This window comes from Lampris incognitus, chromosome 14, assembly GCF_029633865.1.
Source record: "Lampris incognitus isolate fLamInc1 chromosome 14, fLamInc1.hap2, whole genome shotgun sequence".
Lineage (NCBI taxonomy): Eukaryota > Metazoa > Chordata > Actinopteri > Lampriformes > Lampridae > Lampris > Lampris incognitus.
The window spans coordinates 12,677,525-12,696,876 of NC_079224.1; the positions used below are offsets into that span (position 1 = coordinate 12,677,525).

Sequence of the window (19,352 nt, forward strand, 5' to 3'; positions counted from 1 at the left end):
CCAGACTGACCTCAGATATTCTGACAAGTACCTCAGGCTTTTTCTACATGTATATCTCAAGTTATATTATGTATTTTATTGTGTTTTAGTAGTCCCGAGATATTTTATTGCTGGCTTGGGCGTCTGTCTGGAGATTTTCTGTTTTAACAGAGCCTAACCAGTCGTGTTTATGCTGTACAAACCTAAAAAAAAAAAAAAAAACACACAAAAAAAAACAAACAAAACAGAATCAGATTCTTGTAAATAGACCTGTACACACAGTTGCCACTTTTCTTAATTTGTTTTTCTTTCTTGAATACAGTATGGGGGCATTATTGTTTTCATGTCACACAAGTGAAAAAGGGACTTCTCTCACAGTCACCCCTTGTATTTAAGTCATCTCAGCATCTAGCCCTGTGTTTTCATACACACACACACACACACACACACACACACACACACACACACACACACACACACACACACACACATATGATGTGTTTTCTATTGAATTGTGGCGAGGTGCTGGTGGTGTTGTTGTTGCTGATTTCTATGACGTCATGGTATCGGTTCCTCTGGGTCAGAAGCTGTGTTGGTGGCACTTGCATTAGGAAGGTCAGCATGTAGTTGCATTGTCTTATCAGCAAAAAAATAATAATAATAAAAAATAAAAAAAACATGGCGGAGAGCAGGCGGCCACCTTGACGGCCACTGCCTCGTGCCAGTCTGAACAGTATTACCTCATTATTAACCTGCTGATGTGATGGTGAAATCCATTTAGCTTAGCCAAGGCGAGACGACGCAAAGACTACTTCTGTGGCAAAAAAAATAAATAATTCAACAACAGTTTGAAGCAACGGCTCCTGTGCGGCCTCTATACGTGACAGATGAAGTAAAACGACATCCGTGTCAGTTCAGCATAAGCGGTCCTAAAGGTGTACGGAAATCAGAACTGCATAAAGCAAAAGCGCGACCACGTCAAGGGTCGTGTAACACCGGCGTCTGAGTTGTGTTGTGGGTCCAGCAATATTTATGATGCAGCAATAGTCGTTGGAAATATCACAGGTCAAGTCTCAATAGCGACCGAGCAGTTGTTGTTTTTTGTTTTTATTTTTTTTTCTCCCTCTGTGGATCAGCGAGGTGCATCTCATCACACCCGGGACACACGTTCGTTTGACAAAAACATCCTTATTCTGACAACCCTTGGTTGGACAAATGTATGCTGTAGATTACATCTCTGTCTGAGCCCGAGCTGAACTTGACCCTGGTGCTCCACGTGTTGTGCCAGATAACGGTGTTCACGTTGGGGAAGGACCCCCCCCCCCAGACACACACACACCCCTTCCCCTCCCCAGCGTGTCCAGCCGTTTCCTCTGAATGCTGTCTTAACATCCACCTCTTCTGGACAGACAACCAGTTACCTCATGCAGTACACTAACACGGACACGGAGAGGGTCACGTTTTCAAAGTTCCCATGTATCATGTATATATTTACTTGACAAATGTAAAAGGTTTCTTCCTTTTCATGTTTGAATCCTGTGAAAGCTAAATCCTCTTGATTTTACTATGGTTGGTTTCGATTGTGTTGTGGATGGGCATTGGAGTGAATTGTGTGGTCTCCCTTGTTCCTGTGATGCGTGTGTTTGCGTGCGCTTGTGTGTTGTTTTAACTAAAAAAAACAAAACAAAACAAAACGGTATGAATGGTAACTTTATCTGTGAACTAAAGCATTTAGAAATATAAACTAGATGAGAGTACATTCATCTTTTTGTATATTAAAATAAAGACAAAACACTGATTAACCATGCAAAGGGACTACTTTGACTTCATTTCATTTGAGCTCTTGTTTTGTTTTTATTTTCCGTCACCATGGAGCAGTCGTATACAGGTGTAGCTGAGTAACATGACGTTTCTTCATATCCTGGACAAGGTCAAAGGTGGAATAAGATGATACAGTGACCCCCCCACACACACACACACACATACACAAACAACAACAACAACACATGTTTGTGCAGCTATCCTTATTAGGACATTCCACTGACTTTAATTCATTTTGGACAGCCTGACCCCAACCTTAACCAATTCATGCCTGACCCCTGACCTTAACCTAACCTCAACTCACACCTTACCCCTAACCTTAACCAGGACCTCAGAGATGACGTTTTGCCTCATTAGGACCGGCCTTTGGTCCCCATGAGGACTACTGGTCCGGTCAAGATTAGTGTTAAAACCAGAAAACGTCTCCAAAAGGTACCACACACACACACACACACACACACACACACACACACACGTTTGTGCAGCTATCCTTATTAGGACATTTTAATTGACTTCCATTCATTGTGAACAGCCTAACCCCAACCTTAACCTAACCCCAATTCACCCCTTTACCCCCTAACCTTAACCAGGACCTCATAAGGACCTGGCTTTGGTCCCCATGAGGACTACTGGTCCCGACAAGGTTAGCGTTTATACCGGAAAAGGGCCCCAAAAGTTAAAAAAAAAGAAGAAAAAAAACGAGCGCGCGCGCGCACACACGCAACTTTACACTAATTAAATCCGAATCACGCTGAATTTGATGAGCTGTGAAAGGTAGAGATCTATAATCCTTTGGTCTTCATACTCTTAAAACTGCTGCGCACGTGCAGGATGTTGACGTAGTTTAACCTGTGCCGACGCGTGTACACTAGAGGGCGTCGCTGGTACTTCTGGACCAAGCGGCGTATTGTTTTGATCGCGCGCCGCCACACTCTCCATCACTGCGGTTGCTGTTCTGTCTACGGGCTCTTTTTTTTTTGACAGCGACTGACTCTGACCCCCTCAAACGCTGGCGCACTTTCGACACGAAAGCCTAAACCGTTTAATAAGGCAACCGCTTCATTTAACCATTTAACAAACAACAACAAAAAAACTACAACGTCATCAAAATAAATTCCTACCAGTTGTTATCGCGTTAATACAAACCCCCCTGATTTTTAACGTGTAGCTGTTTCGTTTCGGAAGAACAAAAAAAAGAAAAAAAAGAAAAAAGAAAAAACAGTCGAATCTCCTGCCCCGAGAGCCGAGCGCGCGAGACGACCAGTCAAAATAAGCCGCGGGCGTCATGTGACACAGCGGCTCGCGGACGGCGAATGAGTTTGCGGAGCGACGGAGCAAGTTGGTGATCCGTGCGGGCTCTGGAAGGGCGGACTTCGCCTGCTTCTGCCACTCGGCCGCCGGGCGGCTCTTTGTCCGTCAAGTGTCTGACGAAGAGTTCTTGAGCGGGCGTTTTATCGCCATGCCGGCCAACCGCGTCGCAGGTGAGTCTGTTTTTTGATAAGTTTGGGGGGGGGGGGGGAAGGGAAGGGAGGGGAGGGGGCATAGCCGTTCACGAGTCCGGCGGTGCCGCTGTTTATAACCCGGAGCGCAGCATCACTTTTCACTGACGCGTTTTGGGGGAAGTAAAGGGAAACACTGACGAGGCGCGTGTGTCCAGGGGCGCATCTCACGGCGGCCCCCGTTCATAGCGGCGCTCCCGTCGGGGCAGCTTTGTGTATGAAAAACGTGTGTTTTTGAAAAGCCCCCCTCCCCTCATCCCAAGTCGCCAAAGTCGCACGTTACGACCCCGCTGTAACCTAACTGTTGGTAGTCTCGGCCCGGCGTTGTGGGTGGGGGTGTGGGTGTGTGTGTGTTTTTGTGAAATGTGTGTTTTGCTGTAACGCGGACACGTTCGCCATTCACCCCTTTCCTGTCTTTCTCTGCTGGAAGCCGTCCAAGGAGCGGGGGAGACGGAGTTCAGGGGCTAGCGATCGCGGCGCGCTCCGGGCAGGGCTGCCTGGTCAGGAGGAGGAGGGGGGGCGTTAGCGGGGATGTTACGGAAGAGCAGCGGCGGAGGCGGCGGCGGCGGTGGAGGAGGTGGAGGGATTAAACGCACCCAGGGTCTGCCGCGCCACCTTTCCAACCCCCACACAGGATCTCTATCGGCGGGCTCCACCAAGACCTGGGACATGGGCCGCAGCTGTAGAACTGCCAACCATCTGAAAAGCATCGGGCTGGAGTCTGACTTCGTGGACGCCCCGGGTCTGGACCCGGACTACGTCATGCAGATGGTCAACGACGTACGGAAGGTCGCCGACGTGCTGCTCAGCCTCAAGGAAGCGTTCCAGACCAAAGGTGAGTTCAGGGCGGAGGTGCTGATGTAGGCAGGCTGCTATAGTATATACACGGGTCCTTCTAACAGTGCAACACGAACGGCTTCCTTAAAGCTGCACAACTTACTTAATATTTACCCCAGTCCAGTTGCACTTGGTTCAACTCCTTTGGTGGCCTGGATGAATGAGAACATTCACAGACAACTTACCTCAGGTTGAAATCTGTGACTTCTACTACAAAAATGGCGTTGCAGCCATTGTTGCTTGTGTGCACTAAACCCTTGTAAAAAAAATAATTGCATCCTCAGATGAAAGCTAACACAGGCAGTATAAGTTTATTGCTAACCATATTAAACTGTATGGGAGCGATGTGCTGCTGCTGTAACGTTGCTGGTAGATTTAGTGGATTACCTGTCCAACAGAAGCATCTGCACATTGTCATCACGTCTAAGTCCTCAAGTCCTGCTGGAGCAGGAGCATGTTTGCTGCTGCACCTGTTCATCCTACCCGGTCAAACATGTCAATAGTGGCATACAGAGAGTGTTTCTAAACACGGTTAGTATCAATGTTAACCAGACTCCATGGTCCACATGAATAAAATTATTATTTATTCATGGAGAATTTTTGTTTGTTTGTTTAATTCAGCTTTAAAATCGTCAGAACTGTTTACAGAAGGTTCCCGGAGCACAATACACAAGGCGAGAAGAAAATCTTGAAAATAAAATGTCATCGCTACCTCGGTGTTTTTGTGGTGTGACCTAAGGCCGAACAGTGTGCCGTTGCAGAATCAACACTGCAATGTAAATATGTGCAATAGTCAACGTTGCAAACGTGAGGCAAATTAGACCTGTCATCTTGGACGGAAACTCTTGATAGAAAATGAAATCTAGCAAGTCCGCTCTTCTGTGACTGCTCTTAAAAGAAAGACGTTCTACTACAGCTTCCAAATAATATTTGATTTAATGACTTCTTGGACAACCGCCTCCATTGTACACTCTAAAATCATCCCAATAATTGGTTGAGTGAGAAATTCTTTGCAAGTGAACGTTTAAAGCTAAAAGCTGCGTATGCCTGAAATTGTGTACCTCTTTTGTATTCGTTAATATCGCAGTACACGTTGCAAAAAAAGCAAAAATATTAAGTGTTGATTTTTTTTTCTATTTTGTCTAGAGCTAGTGTGATCCTGTATCACCTGTGGTTAGATAACTGCACTATCACTGTTAGGGCTATGGATTTGATTCCTGCTGTGGAATCTCGTGGTACTTCAAGATGCTTTTGGATTAAAAAACCAAACTAAAAGCCTAGGGGTGCCCTGATGTAATGGCAGTGACAGCCAGGGCAACTGGTGCCCTGTCAGTTTACAGTGAGATGACACTCTCACTGCCAGCGAGTCAGTCTTAAGTGCCTGGGGTGTCCGCTAGCTCACTGACACAGCTCACTTACACACCAGTGGCCTATCCCTTTCTTGCTTACTTTCATGCTTGTTAACTTAATGGCTAGCTAGTGTTTACACAAACATACGCACACATAGTAGCTCGTTGTAGCCTCTCAACAGTACCAGACATTGCCGGGTTTTTGTTTTTGTTTTGCGTGTTGTATTTGGTTCCATCCTGATGAACCTTCTTTTGGCCGTCCTTTGAGTTGTGTACTGTATCAGCTGCGGTTTTGCAGGGATAGTGAATTTTCAGTTAATTTTGACCGCTCTGCTATTTCCAATTCTACGGCTATCGCTGCTCCCTACAGCTACTAACACTGGAACACAAACTCACAAATGCACACGCACGCACGTGTGCATGCACACACACGCGCGCACACACACACAGGTCCGCGTCTGGGAGTGGGAGTGGGTTGTTTTGCCATTCTTCTGACTGGAGGAGGGAGGCCTCTGCAGGCAGGGTCTCGGCGGCAGCACACTGAGTGTTGCCCCATGCCGTCACAGAAACATTCGGGATATTCGCCTCCCTGTGAACAAACACGTCTTATTCAGCAGCCGGCGATGGAATCGGCCTGCGTGACCCTTAATACCTGAGGGCTGACTGTCTCCCTTATGACTTGTTTGTTTTTGTTATTCCTCCGTCTATGACACCGAGTCGAGGCGGTTTGGAGAAATGAGGAGTTACTCATGCGAGGCGCCACCGTTGTTCCGCCGCGTTATGCCGCCTAGTCAGATCTCTTAGATTGAATCTCTGCTGGTGCCATTTAAATAAGGCGATGAACCCTGAGCCTGCTGGGGGAGTCTGGTTTTTCTGCCTCTCGTGTTTCATCTGCCGTTTGTCATGCTTCATGTGCCGTTTGTCTTCCTGTAACGTGTTGAAATTGAGGGGTTGGAAGCCAGACCAGGTGTCTCTGAGCAGGTCAGGGGGAGCATCGAAAATATAGTTTGTCTGGTCTTGCTGGAAGCTTTTAAAAGTTTATGCTGCTAATTTTGACAGGAAATGGGTTTATATAATATTAGTATTTGTTAATATTCATACAGTGACACTCATTTAATGACCTTTTCGCCCCTCACTGTGACACAGGATTCACCAACAGTACTGATTCGATGTACGTCGCCCAGTTTAACAGGACTCGATGTGGAGCTACTAAGCCGAAAACCATGGCTTTGACGTAAACGTGTCATCCTTTAATTATAAACGAACTTTGCTGATAAATGGGAGATGAGCTGACACATGGAGTGAGTCAGGTATTTACAAAAAAAAGCTGTATTTTGCTGTCATTTGTGCATTTGCGGACCAGTGTTTGTCTGTATTTGTACAGTGAGAGTACACAAAGTAGGTATGTTTCCTGTCAATGGAAGCACACAGACTTTAAGATTTATTTTTTCTCTTTAAGAGTCGTCCCTTGATGAAATCACAATAAAAGCTTCGGTGCTATCTCCAGCACAAGAGTCGACAGTGTTTACTGTTTGTAATACTATCTGAGGGTGTAGGTTACCTACATATCCACTGTCTGTTTATGGGAGGAATTTTCCTTTAAAGTCACAGTGTGCACGTGTTGTCCGACACCTAATCACATTCTAACGGACGCTCGTTTGGTCGTCTGTGTGGTGCCTCCCTGCAGGATTAACGTGCATGTTGTGTTTTGGTCATAAATCGAGCTTTTCTCTTTGTGTATTGTTGAAGTCTTTATCCATCTCTCATTCGATAGAGGTGTGTGCGTGCGTGCGTGCGTGTGCGTGTGTGTGTGTGTGTGTTCGTATCCATACTTGGATTAATGGCTTGTTTGTTATGGTCTGAGGGGTCAAAGCGAGTCGCATGGTCAAGAGCAAGAGTCACACAAAGGGCAGATTGTCTGGTGTCTAGAATAAAAGTAGCTTTATAAAGGCCCGGATAAACGCATTACACGGGAAGACGGGGTAAGCTACGCAATGATGGCGAGTATAATGCCGCTACACAGAGAACATATTATGCAATACGAGGGTACATGCAGAAAAGTTGTATTGTGATACTGATGTCTTGTAAAATTTTTCAATCACAATATGTTACAATCTGTCAAAAAGCGTGATCAGTGTTTGTCATAACTGCGACCACCGCGAACGCCGTTTGTTAAACGGGGCGATTCGAAAGCCTCCCCGCTGTGGCCGGGAAGTCCACACGTCGGTGAGAATCGCATCAGTTGAGCTGCAGAATATCGTCCCATACAGAACTCTCCTCATATGATATACAGGCAGACCTGTTGCTGTGCAAGGTGTTTTTATGTTTTTGTGGTGGTCAACATAGGTTAGTTCTCCCGCTTGTGTTGTGTGTTGGGTTTACGCCCTTGGCGTCTTCATCACTACCAGACTCGATGTACAGCGACTAAAGAGTCGTCATGCGTAGCCGGTGAAAGATTAGTTCATTGGAGAGATCTGTTAAAAAAGAACAGCAGTGGGCGTCCGGGTAGCTAAAGGTCTATTCCGTTGCCTACCAACACGGGGATCGGCGGTTCGAATCCCTGTGTTACCTCCGGCTTGGTCTGGCGTCCCTATAGACACAGTTGGCTGTGGCTATGTGTCCTGGTCACTGCACTGGTGCCTCCTCTGGTCGGTCGGAGCACCTGTTGGGGGGGGGGGGGGTAGCGTGATTATCCCATGTGCTACGTCCCCCTGGCGAAACTCCCCACTGTCAGGTGAAAATAAGCGGCTGCCGACTCTGCGTGTATCGGAGGGGGCATGTGGTAGTCTGCAGCCCTCCCCGGATCGCCAGAGGGGACGGAGCAGAGACCGGGACGGCTCAGAGAGTGGGGTGATTGGCCAGGTACAACTGGGGAGAAAAAAAAGGGGGGGGGGCCACACAAAAAAAGCAGTTATAACAAGAACCATTTTGTCTTACACCATTATTTTGATTTTTCTTGAAAAGGCTGCCATTCAAAAACGGGTCAACCATTAAATGTTAGGCTATAATATATAAAATTAATCCATTACAAGAAGGATGTATTAGTTTGAGAAGCGTCGACTCATCTCTCACAAACAAAAAAAAGCACATATAAGTAGGTGGGGTGGCTCTCAGCTACCTTCTTGCCTGTAGTAACGCTGGGATTGGCGGCATGTGTCAGCTTTTTGCTGTGAAGGAAAAACAGCCCGGCGGCAGCAGCGTTCCATGTGGTCGAAAGAAAGCTGAGAACAGCAGGAGCAAGGTAGCCTGGGAGGAGGGAGAGAGAGGGAACGAATGAAAAGAGGCACATACCAGCTCTCGTGTTATTCTTTTCATATTTGGACAGGTCTGTCAGTGGAGTACGGTGTGAAACCAACACAATGCTTCTCTCTCTCTCTCTCTCTCTCTCTCTCTCTCTCTCTCTCTCTCTCTCTCTCTCTTTCTGTCCCTCTCTTACTTTCTGGAAGGCCTATGTTTCACTCGGATCTGGCACTTTCACATTCCAGAGCGAGAGAGGGAGAGAGGAAGCGAGAGAGAGAGATTTGACAGTGAGCGCATGCCTGGTAGTGCCTCACATGAGGAAGACTTTGTGTAGGCGTGCGATGAGGTGATGCTTATTTTTTCTTCTCGGGCGAGCCCGAGGCCCCTAGCTGGAGGCAGCGCACACACGAGCTGCGGGCCGGGTTGACTGAGAGCCGCAGGGGGACCGTATCGGTGACCGTAAACTGCGCTCGAGTCAACCAGACCCTCCACACTCATTACACACACAGAGTTACACCTATAGGTTCCCGAGGTTAGATTATGGTGTAGATTTACACCCAGCTCCCATCGGCGGGCCCGCCGACCAGACCCCAGCAAGAACTGTGTTGTGCTACTAGGCCGCCTGTTCAGCGACGGCGGAGCTGTTAAGGAATGTAACGGGAGGAAAGAATGTAAGGACTCTGTGAGGTGTGATTGATTACTTGACCCCCCCCCCTGTCGGTGTCCCATGTTGCGCTGAAATAATGTCCTCTCGTACAATCCGTGAAAAACACAGTTGACCTCTGGGCCGTCCCCTCTCACAATCCAGCACCAGGCCCAGCACAAGACCCCTGGGTTTTTAAACTCCATACATCACTGTAAAGCTATAAGCCGCTTAACTGCAAGCGAACAACGGGCAGACAACGCGTATGCTGCACACCTCTCTGATGTTGTGGTGACAAGTAGTCCGAACAACTTGGATTTCCCTTCTTTTTCCTCGCAGTAGAGGGAGTACAGATACAGAAAGGTGGGAGATGGAATTTGGGATGTGAGTGCGCAGTATGGAGAAACAATTTATTAAGGAAAGCCCGTTAGTCCTTCACTTACTACCTATTATTAATTCAAAGCAAAATGGCAAAAACATGAACCATTAATGTGTTTTTGTTTTTTTTGCATGGATGTTTTTTGCAACATATTTAGATTTTAGGGATGAATTTACACCCTTATCCAGTGCCACAGTAGAACAAGATTACATCCCTGTCATCAGGATCACAGGCACTCGACACTTAATGGTGCTAAAATAGTGGCTGATGGTAACATTAGCGGAGCAGTAGGAAATAGTGAAGCACTATCACACAGCAATGAAGCAGTTTGCCAAAAACAAGTGGAAGCGTATTTTGTTCGGTCAGAAGTTTTCGGTTGGGTCTGGGGGGGGGGGGGGAAACCACAGTTTTGCTAGTGGTTTTAATCTGGACGAAAAGGGAGTCCTCCACTCACAGCGAGCCGCTGTCTCCCTCCCATCCCCCCACCCTCCTGCATACTCTGCATTCCTTTGGAACAAATGTTCACTTGTAGCTATAGTGGCTTCAATAGACCCGATGGTAGGTGTGGAGCTGATTGACTGTGCTAACATTTTCATCAAATAATTTAATTTTTTTTTTAAATATCTTTAAAACATTAAACTTATACAAACATAAAAAAAATCTCTTCACGTAAGTGATCCCCCGTGTCGTTGTAACCTTTTGAGGGAAGCTTTTTTTAGGCTAAAAATGGATGCCGAGATGATCTCTTACAAGAGTCTGTAGGGAATGTGTTGAAGAAGGCATAATGGCAATCGCACCAGGCGAAACGCAACACATTGTGTGCTGCTCGGTGGATGTTTTTGTCTAGCGAGCCTTACATTACCATTAGAGCGTACATTTTTAGCATGGGTGGCCCCCAGTGGTAATTGGGCCCAAACCCTCTAATCTTGACGGTCTACCCATCTGAGCTATACACAACTAGGTTTTCCCCTGGGAGAGCTTGCTCTATTACTATATATATCTTTATATATATACCTAGGCAAAGGCTTTTTACAGCATTTCTGAAATTCACACACAAGCGCAGGCCGCTAATTGTTTGGCATTTTCCGTTCTTGGTTTGTCGTTAAATGTTAACTTAGCCTTTAACTCAAGTGGCCACAACAGCACATGACAGAGGTACATTTTATCTAGGGATGCAGCTTCCCTGCCATGGTTTGTTAAAATTTTCCAAATATTTGTAAGAAACTTAGTGATTTTCCCTTATTATGAAACCAAAAGAAGTCCAGGAATGTGTGTTGAGGAATGTGCTATGGAAGATATGTACCATATATAGGCCGGCGAGGCTAGACAAGACAAGACCATATCCTTTAATGGCTTTAGTTGCAGTTACCGCAGTAGATGGCCATCTGGACCTGGTTTTCGCCCTTTAGGGTTTCTTTGTTCCTGAAAGCCCAGGTTCCTTGTTCTAGCCTTTCAATTTAAGGCTGAAAAAAAAAAAAAAAAAGCATTTCACACCAGCGCCTTTTTCTCTTCCTCTCCAGGGTTGAGCAAACATCTCGAGGCATACCTGTGAAGCTTGAGGTTTGAGGCTTATTTACTCAATGTATAGTGGGTGTTATGCTGTTTGACCACACACATTTGCTGCAACTACGCTGCACCGAACTCATTCTTTATACAGTTTAGACCAGTGTGGTACGAAATGCAAAACATCTTTCACTGTAGAAAACACGTGACTGACTCGGTACCACCAGGAATGCCGTGTCTTTCTTCAGTAGCCGCTGTCATCATGACACTAAGATGTGAATCTGTTCCAGTTGAGCTGCATTGTTCTGTCATTGTGCCAGTGTCTAAGGAAGGCAGGATCTTGTTAACTGAAACAAATAATGGAGGTTATTTCCAGGGCTGTAGGGCCTCTTAGGCCAAATAACATCCAATAAGTTAAATTGGGACATAGTTTATCCATGTCAGAAGGAAAAAAATCCTTAAATGAAACATCTGGACTTGATGGTTTGCATCTGTGAACTGTATGAGATTTGTGTTGCATTTTATAAAGTCCATTTGAAATGGTAAGCTTTGTTTATAGACCAGTCGGGGTCACGGGATGCTGGAGCCTATCCCAGCAGTCACTGGGCGGCAGGCAGGGAGACACCCTGGACAGGCCACCAGTCCATCTCAAGGGCCGACACATTCACACCTAGGAACAATTTAGTATGGCCCACGACCCCGATTGGGATAAGCGACTTGGATAATGGCTGGATGGCTGTTTATAGACCACTCAAAAAGTCTCTGTCCTTCAGCTGGCTAAACGGAGTAAATGCAAGTGTTATAGTCTTAATATCCCTGTCTTTAACATGCGGCAGGTTGTCAGGAACCTGTAGCTTAGCCATTCATAGAGGCACTGTAAAGCATATTTGACAGTACCGACTACAGTCGTTCCCCCTTCAAAAACAAGGGCCACCAGGCCAGCCTAAGTGGACTCTCCACAAATGATTGTGGGTGGTGCACTCACTTCTTGAGAGAAAAAAAGAGGAAAGAAAAAAAAAACCAAAAACAAAACAGATTCCTCGCCCATAATGGTTTAATGGCTCGCTGCTTCTTAGAGAAAGAAAGGAGAGATTTGCTGGGCAGTAACTTTTCCCTGTGATGCTGAAGGATGTTTTTGTGCAAGCTTGTGGCCAGGGTGTGTTTCCTTGGGTTAGGATTTATGATTATGGGGCTCTGGTTCTTGGCTCTTGGAGATTGGTCGTGGCAAGGGGTGGATTGTGGCCTGTGGAACCCCCCCCCCCGCCCCCGCCCCCCGCTAGTGAGAGACATCGCTAATGGCGTTTGGGTGGGCCTGCTGAAATTTACAACGTTGGCTCGCCGGGCCTGTGCGTTGAGGAGGCCATGGCCAGCAATGCTGTTTTATGAGCCAGTCCGTTGTGTTTATCTGTAAAACAGCGAATGCTTGATTTGCTCAACCTTGGATTTTTACAGGCACGATAGAAACACTAATCGGGGCTTGGGTCAATAACTTCTTATATTCCCCTTTGTTACATATTCTAACTAATTGGGATTACTAGCAGGCCGCACTTGGTTTATGAGTTCGGCAAAGCTGTCACCAAGACAAGTTCTCATCTCATAGACTCTGACCACTCTTATGATGACTAACGTTCTTCGCTTGAAAGGTAGCCGTCACAAGAACCTCTCAGAGGCTCATCTTGCAGAATGCCATAGATATGCTTCACTGCTGTTTTTGCCTGTTGATTAACTGCTGTTTAATTAAGATAGACAAGTTGTCTTTAACAGAAATTTAAAATGTATGTTTTTTGGATTAAAATCTACAAGAGGGTACAAGTTTGTGGTGCGCTAACAAGATTTTTATTGTTGTCCGGTTAGGTGGCTCAGGCTGCAATTCAATTTCACAACCTTGTCCTTGTGTGTGCCTGTAGTTAAGTCCCCCAAACGTGTAATGGAGTGTCAAGGAATTAGCTTGACTGTGACGATGTGAAAGACCTCACAAGGTCTATGCTGGTTCTCTATTGGGTCGAGAGCAGGTAGCTGTTTATGGAGCGCCTTGCTGTTTACTGTCTGTGTGATGTCTGCTGCCCTCTCTCTCTCCAAACAAGGCAAGGGGAAGACAGAAGGGCACCCAGTAAAGCTACATTTGTTTGGACAGGGGAGGGAAATTAGTGTTTGGAGATTGAATCCTGACCAAACAATTCCACCTGTCGCAGATCAGGTTGCAGGCATTTCAGAAGATCTGCAACAGTTGAGCATTCCACATTTGCAGGCCTTGTCGCTTGTGGAAAAAAAAAATGAATGAAAAATAGACGCTGAGCTTGTGCAGTCCTGGGGCCTCATTTATAAAACTCAGCGCAGATTCCATCCTAAAACATTGCATGAGCACAAACCTCAGAATCTCCGTGCGCGCAAAACCATTCAGATCTATAAAACCATGTGGTGCACACTTGTACACAGTCTTCTCGTTATACATACGTGCTCAGATTTGTTGGTACCCCTCCACAAAAAACGAAGAATGCACAATTTTCTCTGAAATAACGTGAAACTGACCAAAGTAATTGGCATCCACCACTGTTTATTACATATTTCATAGAAATCAGACTTTGCTTTTGATTTTTTTTTCAACCTAATATTGTAAATAATGAAACAAATAGCACGGTCACCTCACAGCAGGAAGGTTCTGGGTTCGAACCCCGGGGTAGTCCAACCTTGGGGGTCGTCCCGGGTTGTCCTCTGTGTGGAGTTTTGCATGTTCTCCCCGTGTCTGTGTGGGTTTCCTCCCGGTGCTCCGGTTTCCTCCCACAGTCCGAAGACGTGTAGGTCAGGTGAATCAGCCGTACTGAATTGTCCCTAGGTGTGAATTTGTGTGTGTGTGTATTGGCCCTGTGATGGACTGGTGTCTTGTACAGGGTGTCTCCCCGCCTGCTGCTCAGTGACCGCTGGGATAGGCTCCAGCACCTTGCGACCTTGGTTGGGATAAACGGCTTGGCTAATGGACGGATGGAAAACAAATGAAAATGGCATGGACAAAAATGACCTAACCTTTAGATGCAATCACTGTAATCAACCGTTTTCTGTCGCTCTCAGTGAAACTTCTGCACCTGTTAACGGGTATTTTGGCCTACTCTTCCTGAGCAAACTGGTGCAGCTGTCTCAGGGTTTGATGGGTGCTTTCTCCAGACAGCAAGTTTCAGCTCTTTCCATAGATTTTCGATAGGATTCAGATCGGGAGTCATAGGGGGGCCACTTTAGAATAGTCCAATGTTTTGTTCTTATCCATTCTTGGGTGCTTTTGGCTGTTTGTTTTGGGTCTTTATCCTGTTGGAGGACCCGTGACCTGTGACTGACACAGAGCTTTCTGACATTGGGCAGTGTGTTTCACTCCAGAATTTCTTGATAGTCTTGAAATTTCATTGTGCTCTGCAAAGATTCAAGGCACCCTGTGCCAGGCACAGCAAAGCAGCCTTAAAACATAACCGAGCCTCCTCCATGTTTCACTGTAAGTATTATGTTCTTTTCTTTGAAAGCTTCATTTTTCATCTGTGAACATTGAGCTGATGTGACTTGCCAAAAAGCTCCAGTTTTGACTCATCTATCCAAAGGACATTCTCCCAGAAATATTGTGGCTTATCAAGATTCATTTTAGTAAATTCCAGTCTGACTTTTGTATGTTTTTCTTTCAAAAGTGGAGTCCTCCTGGGTCTTCATCCATGGAACCCACTTTGGCTCAAAAAGTGACGTATGGTGTGATGAGAAACTGACGTGCCCTCACCTTGGAGTTCAGCTTGTATCTCCTTGGCAGTTACGCTTGGTTCTTTTTCCACCATTCACACTCTCCTTCTGTTCAATCTGGGGTCGATTATCCTCTTGCGGCCGCGCCCGGGGAGGTTGGCTCCAGTTCCATGGACCTTAAACGTCTTAATAATATTTGCAACTGTTGTCACAGGAACGTGAAGCTGCTTGGAGATGGTCTTGTAGCCTTTACCTTTTCTTTCTGACCTCCTCAGACAACGCTCTCCTTTGCTTTCTGTGGTCCATGTTCAGTGGGGTGCACACAATGATACCAAACAACACAGTGACTACTTTTCTTCAATTAAATAGGCTGAATGACCGATTACAAGGTTGGAGACATGAGTGATACTAAGTAAAGAAAGTAATTAGTTTGAAGTATCACTGTAATCCAATTGTGTATTATCTTTTCTAAGGGGTACCAATAAATACGTCCAGGCCATTTTAGAATATCTTTGTAATATAACCAATAATTCACCTCTTTTCACGGGTTCTTTGCTTTATTGTATGACATATCAAAGGCATGCGAGCATACATGACAAAGTAGCTTTTAGTTTCATCACTTTTCAGCAGGAATGAAGCATTATTTCAGTGAGCTGGAAGGGTACCAACAAATCTGAACACGTCTGTAAATACCAACCTGCAATGAATTGTGCACGGGCATACTCCTCCCATGTGTCATCCCACAATCATCCAGAAATGGCCAGTGCTAAATAGCTCGTGAATATGCTAACATTTCTTTTTTTGGGGGGGGGGTTCCCCCTTTTTCTCCCCAATTGTATCTGGACAATTTTTCCGACTTTCCACTTTTCCAAGCTGCCCCGGTCGCTGCTCCAACCCCTCTGCCGATCTGGGGAGGGCTGCAGACTACCACATGCCTCCTCCGATACATGTGGAGCGACCAGCCGCTTCTTTTCACCTGACAGTGAGGAGTTTCACCAGGGGGACGTAGCACGTGGGAGGATCACGCTATCCCCCCCCCCCCCACACACACACACCCACAAACAGGTGCCCCGACTGACAAGAGGAGGCGCTAGTGCAGCGACCCGGACACATACCCACATCCGGCTTCCCACCCGCAGACGTGGCCAATTGCGACAAAGCCGGCAGTAACACAGGGATTCGAACCGGCAGTCCCCATGTTAGTAGGCAACGTAATAGACCTCCACACCACCCGCACATGCTAATGTTTCTAAGGAGCCTTTGTTGGACTATCGTTGAGGGAAAGATGGAGATGTCCACTTTAAGAAAGAAGGTGAAATTTGCAGAATGCGAGATCGAGGCGTTCGTCATGGTTGAGCACCATGATACTGTTTGGGGGCCTCAGTAGAGGCCCCTCAAATGAAAGGAAACAACTTAAACGGCAACATGTGATGGCAGCAGTGGACGGTGTTGGCTCCACACTGCGAACTGCTGCCGAAGTAAAAGATGTACTTGGTGTGTGCTGTATTAAAAGAACTTGTAAAAAAAACTATACCATTTTTCTGGTCTGTTCATAGACGGCACATCACGTGTTCACGTCATTCAGTCGCTGGAAGAGTTATGGGGTGATCCTGGTCCGTGTCATGTGGCACAGTGTCGGCAATGCAAACAACTTGGATGTGAATTGAATGGTAATGCTTGCGATTGACAAAAGCAAACTTGTTCTCATGTGGTACTCCGATTACATTTGGAAAACCGGACATTGCTGCAAATTGCACTTTGATGCTGGCCTGAGATCTAGGGCCAGGTAGGCAGTCGCAGAATGGGACGCACACACCAAAGAGTATTTCATGTGTCGGCAGGCGATTACACAAAGCACTCTAAGAGAATCATTCAAAGTCAAGATAATAATTACGAGCGAAAGAGAGAAGACTCTACGCGTGGGTGAGAGGATGCGTAGAAATGCGCACCTTTTCCCGCGTAGAGTTATTCTACAGATCCTGACGTTTGCGGTGAAAGGTGCATACACACATTTCACCCCCGCTTGCGCAACTTTTTTGTGCGTAGCAACCTGTTATAAATGAGGCCTCGGGTTTCTTTGGGGAGCACAAAGAACGTCAGTCTCCATCTGGAGGGGAGTATTCGGGGTGTCGACTGAGTCAGCACAGGGGATCGTGCGTAATCGCCCTGGAATGAGGCGGATGGATCGTTGTCATCTGGGAAAAGCTGCCCCGCTGAAAATCACAGTGTATCGATGTGGGTTGTAAATCAGTCACCCGCCCGCCCTCCCTCCCTCCCTAGAGGAAGAAAGGGGAATGCATCTGAAGGAGGGGACCTTTTCTCGCCTATTAGCAAGACCCTGTGGCTGTTTTCCCGAGTCGCACTGTGTCACCAGTGTTGTCAAGGCTTGTTTCTTGTAGGGAGTTCGGGGGTGGGGGGGTGGGGGGGGGACGACATGTCCATACAGGCCATTTCATTGCCTGTTGTTATCAGAGGGGGGGGATGTGGTTGTAACCTCTGGCAGGCAACCCTGACGATAGGGTTTATGTCCTCCCTCTCTGCACCAGATATATAAAGGGCTTTCTGAGACACAATGGAATCCCCCCCACCCCCACCCCCCCACGCACATATCACTGTAGGGGGATGTGTTGACGGACCAATATTTGAACAAAGTATTGTCTTAGCTAATACACCTACTGAGGAACAACTAGCTGCTGTGTGGTCTGGTGTTATTTAAGAGCGAAGCGTACCCACTCAAACCGAGAAGACCTTTCAGTGTGAAACTCGGTCGGGGGAAAGAAGCGACGCTGTGTGGCTGTGGGATACTTCTCTTTATTTTTGAGAAGGATTGTATCGTCAGTATAAATCTCCCTCGGGGATTTGTTGCCCTAGAACTGTTCAAAAAGTGTGGCGCTGAATTGCTTAGGAAGCCGTCCGAAACGACAGAAACCGACTGCAGCCTCTTGTGATATATGGAGGTGACTTCTTGAAACCACATAGTTGGAAACTGTTAGTTCGGTGTGACTCTAGGACCTGGAGGAGGTGGAAGAGAGGAGGGGTCTCGATCCTAGCCAGAACAAAACAAACAGGACAGACCGAGCGTTACGCGGGGCAGGGACGCCGGCTCATCTCGCCCACTGTAAAGAAAGAAGAGGGCCGGCCTCGAGTTGTGGTGGGGTCGGCAGGGGGTCTTCCTTTAAACAATGTGGCCAGGCCCCATGCCTCACCGCTGTTATCTCCCACCAAAACAATGACCCCCCCCCCCCAGCTCCCACCATTGGGAACAAATTTCCAGCCAGCCTTTTGATGCCATTGTTGTGACAAAATCAATTTACAGCAGTGCCAAGACATTGTGTACTTCCTGGTGGGATGACAATGAAACCACTCACCACTGATTTTACCAGCCTTCTCCCAGCTGTCCGCCGCTCCGCTGAGCACAGAGAGCCTCACACGACTGGGGGGGGGGGGTAACAATGACAGTGATTTGTATAAAACGGCATGCAAAATGTGCCCTTGTTTTGATAACTTTATTCCCTCTCCTGTCTGTTCAATGGAATTCCTTTGTTGCCTTTTTTTTAATGCGGGTTTTAGGGTTAAGAATTAAACATAATATGATGAACCTAATTAGGCCCACGTGCAGACTGCAGGGATGGAGTAAACCCATTTACAACTTCAACACATTTTCACTCGATTCGACATCCATCAATGTCGATCAGATGAAAGCTGAAGCGGGTCAGGTGGTTATCGGTTGTTTTGCACCTTATGGTGACTCTTGTTCGTAGTTTACCGAGCCTGTATTTTTTCCACGTCGGCGTTGGATCCCAAGCTGTTTTTATTCAAATTCTCCTCCGCAATATTGATGAGAAATTGAAATCGTCTCAAAAGAGAGAGGGAAATGAGCCGTCCTGGAACAGGTTATTGCGGCGGACGTCCTTTGTTGCGGCGTCCTCTTTCACGACCCACTTTGTGTCATTCAGAGGGAATTCTCAGGTGCTCACTGCTTCAGGCCCGGCTCTCATATGCTAATGCTAACCCACACGAGTCTTCCCGTTTCAAAGGCTTCAAACAACGGTGAGCTAGGCAGAAATAAGCGGCGCACCAAAGCTTAAAAGGATGGATAAAGCCGAGGGGATGGTATTTAATCAATGCCCATTGTCGGTGTCGGCAAGAAGGAGGGACTTCAAAGTGTGAGTGACAGGGGTCAGGGACCTTTTCCCTTAGGATTCGGCCCATAGGTAAGCCCCCCTGCTCCACAGGGCCGCTGTTATCGCCTAATCCTCCTGGGTGTGGATTGAGTCAGAGGTATCAGCTTCAGCCTTGTGAGGTGCACCACCATGTAGTCGTGTTGTCAGTGTCGCTTGATTTTGGCCTCTTTGGGGATTTTCTGTACTAAAAATATGTGCCCATACCAC

At 46.7% G+C, this 19,352-nt stretch overlaps 1 protein-coding gene across 3 annotated transcripts in view; it reads left to right on the forward strand.

Annotated features, from left to right (window-relative positions):
* Nucleotides 1-3,133: 3,133 nt before the first annotated feature.
* Nucleotides 3,134-19,352, forward strand: part of LOC130123689 (rho GTPase-activating protein 29-like) — a 57,013-nt gene continuing 40,794 nt past the window's right edge. For all 3 annotated transcript variants that reach the window (XM_056292941.1, XM_056292942.1, XM_056292943.1), the window contains exons 1-2: nucleotides 3,134-3,281; nucleotides 3,730-4,134. In XM_056292941.1, the coding sequence (XP_056148916.1) occupies nucleotides 3,831-4,134 (304 nt within the window). In that variant the 5' untranslated portion in view covers nucleotides 3,134-3,281; nucleotides 3,730-3,830. The remainder of the gene's footprint in view (nucleotides 3,282-3,729; nucleotides 4,135-19,352) is intronic.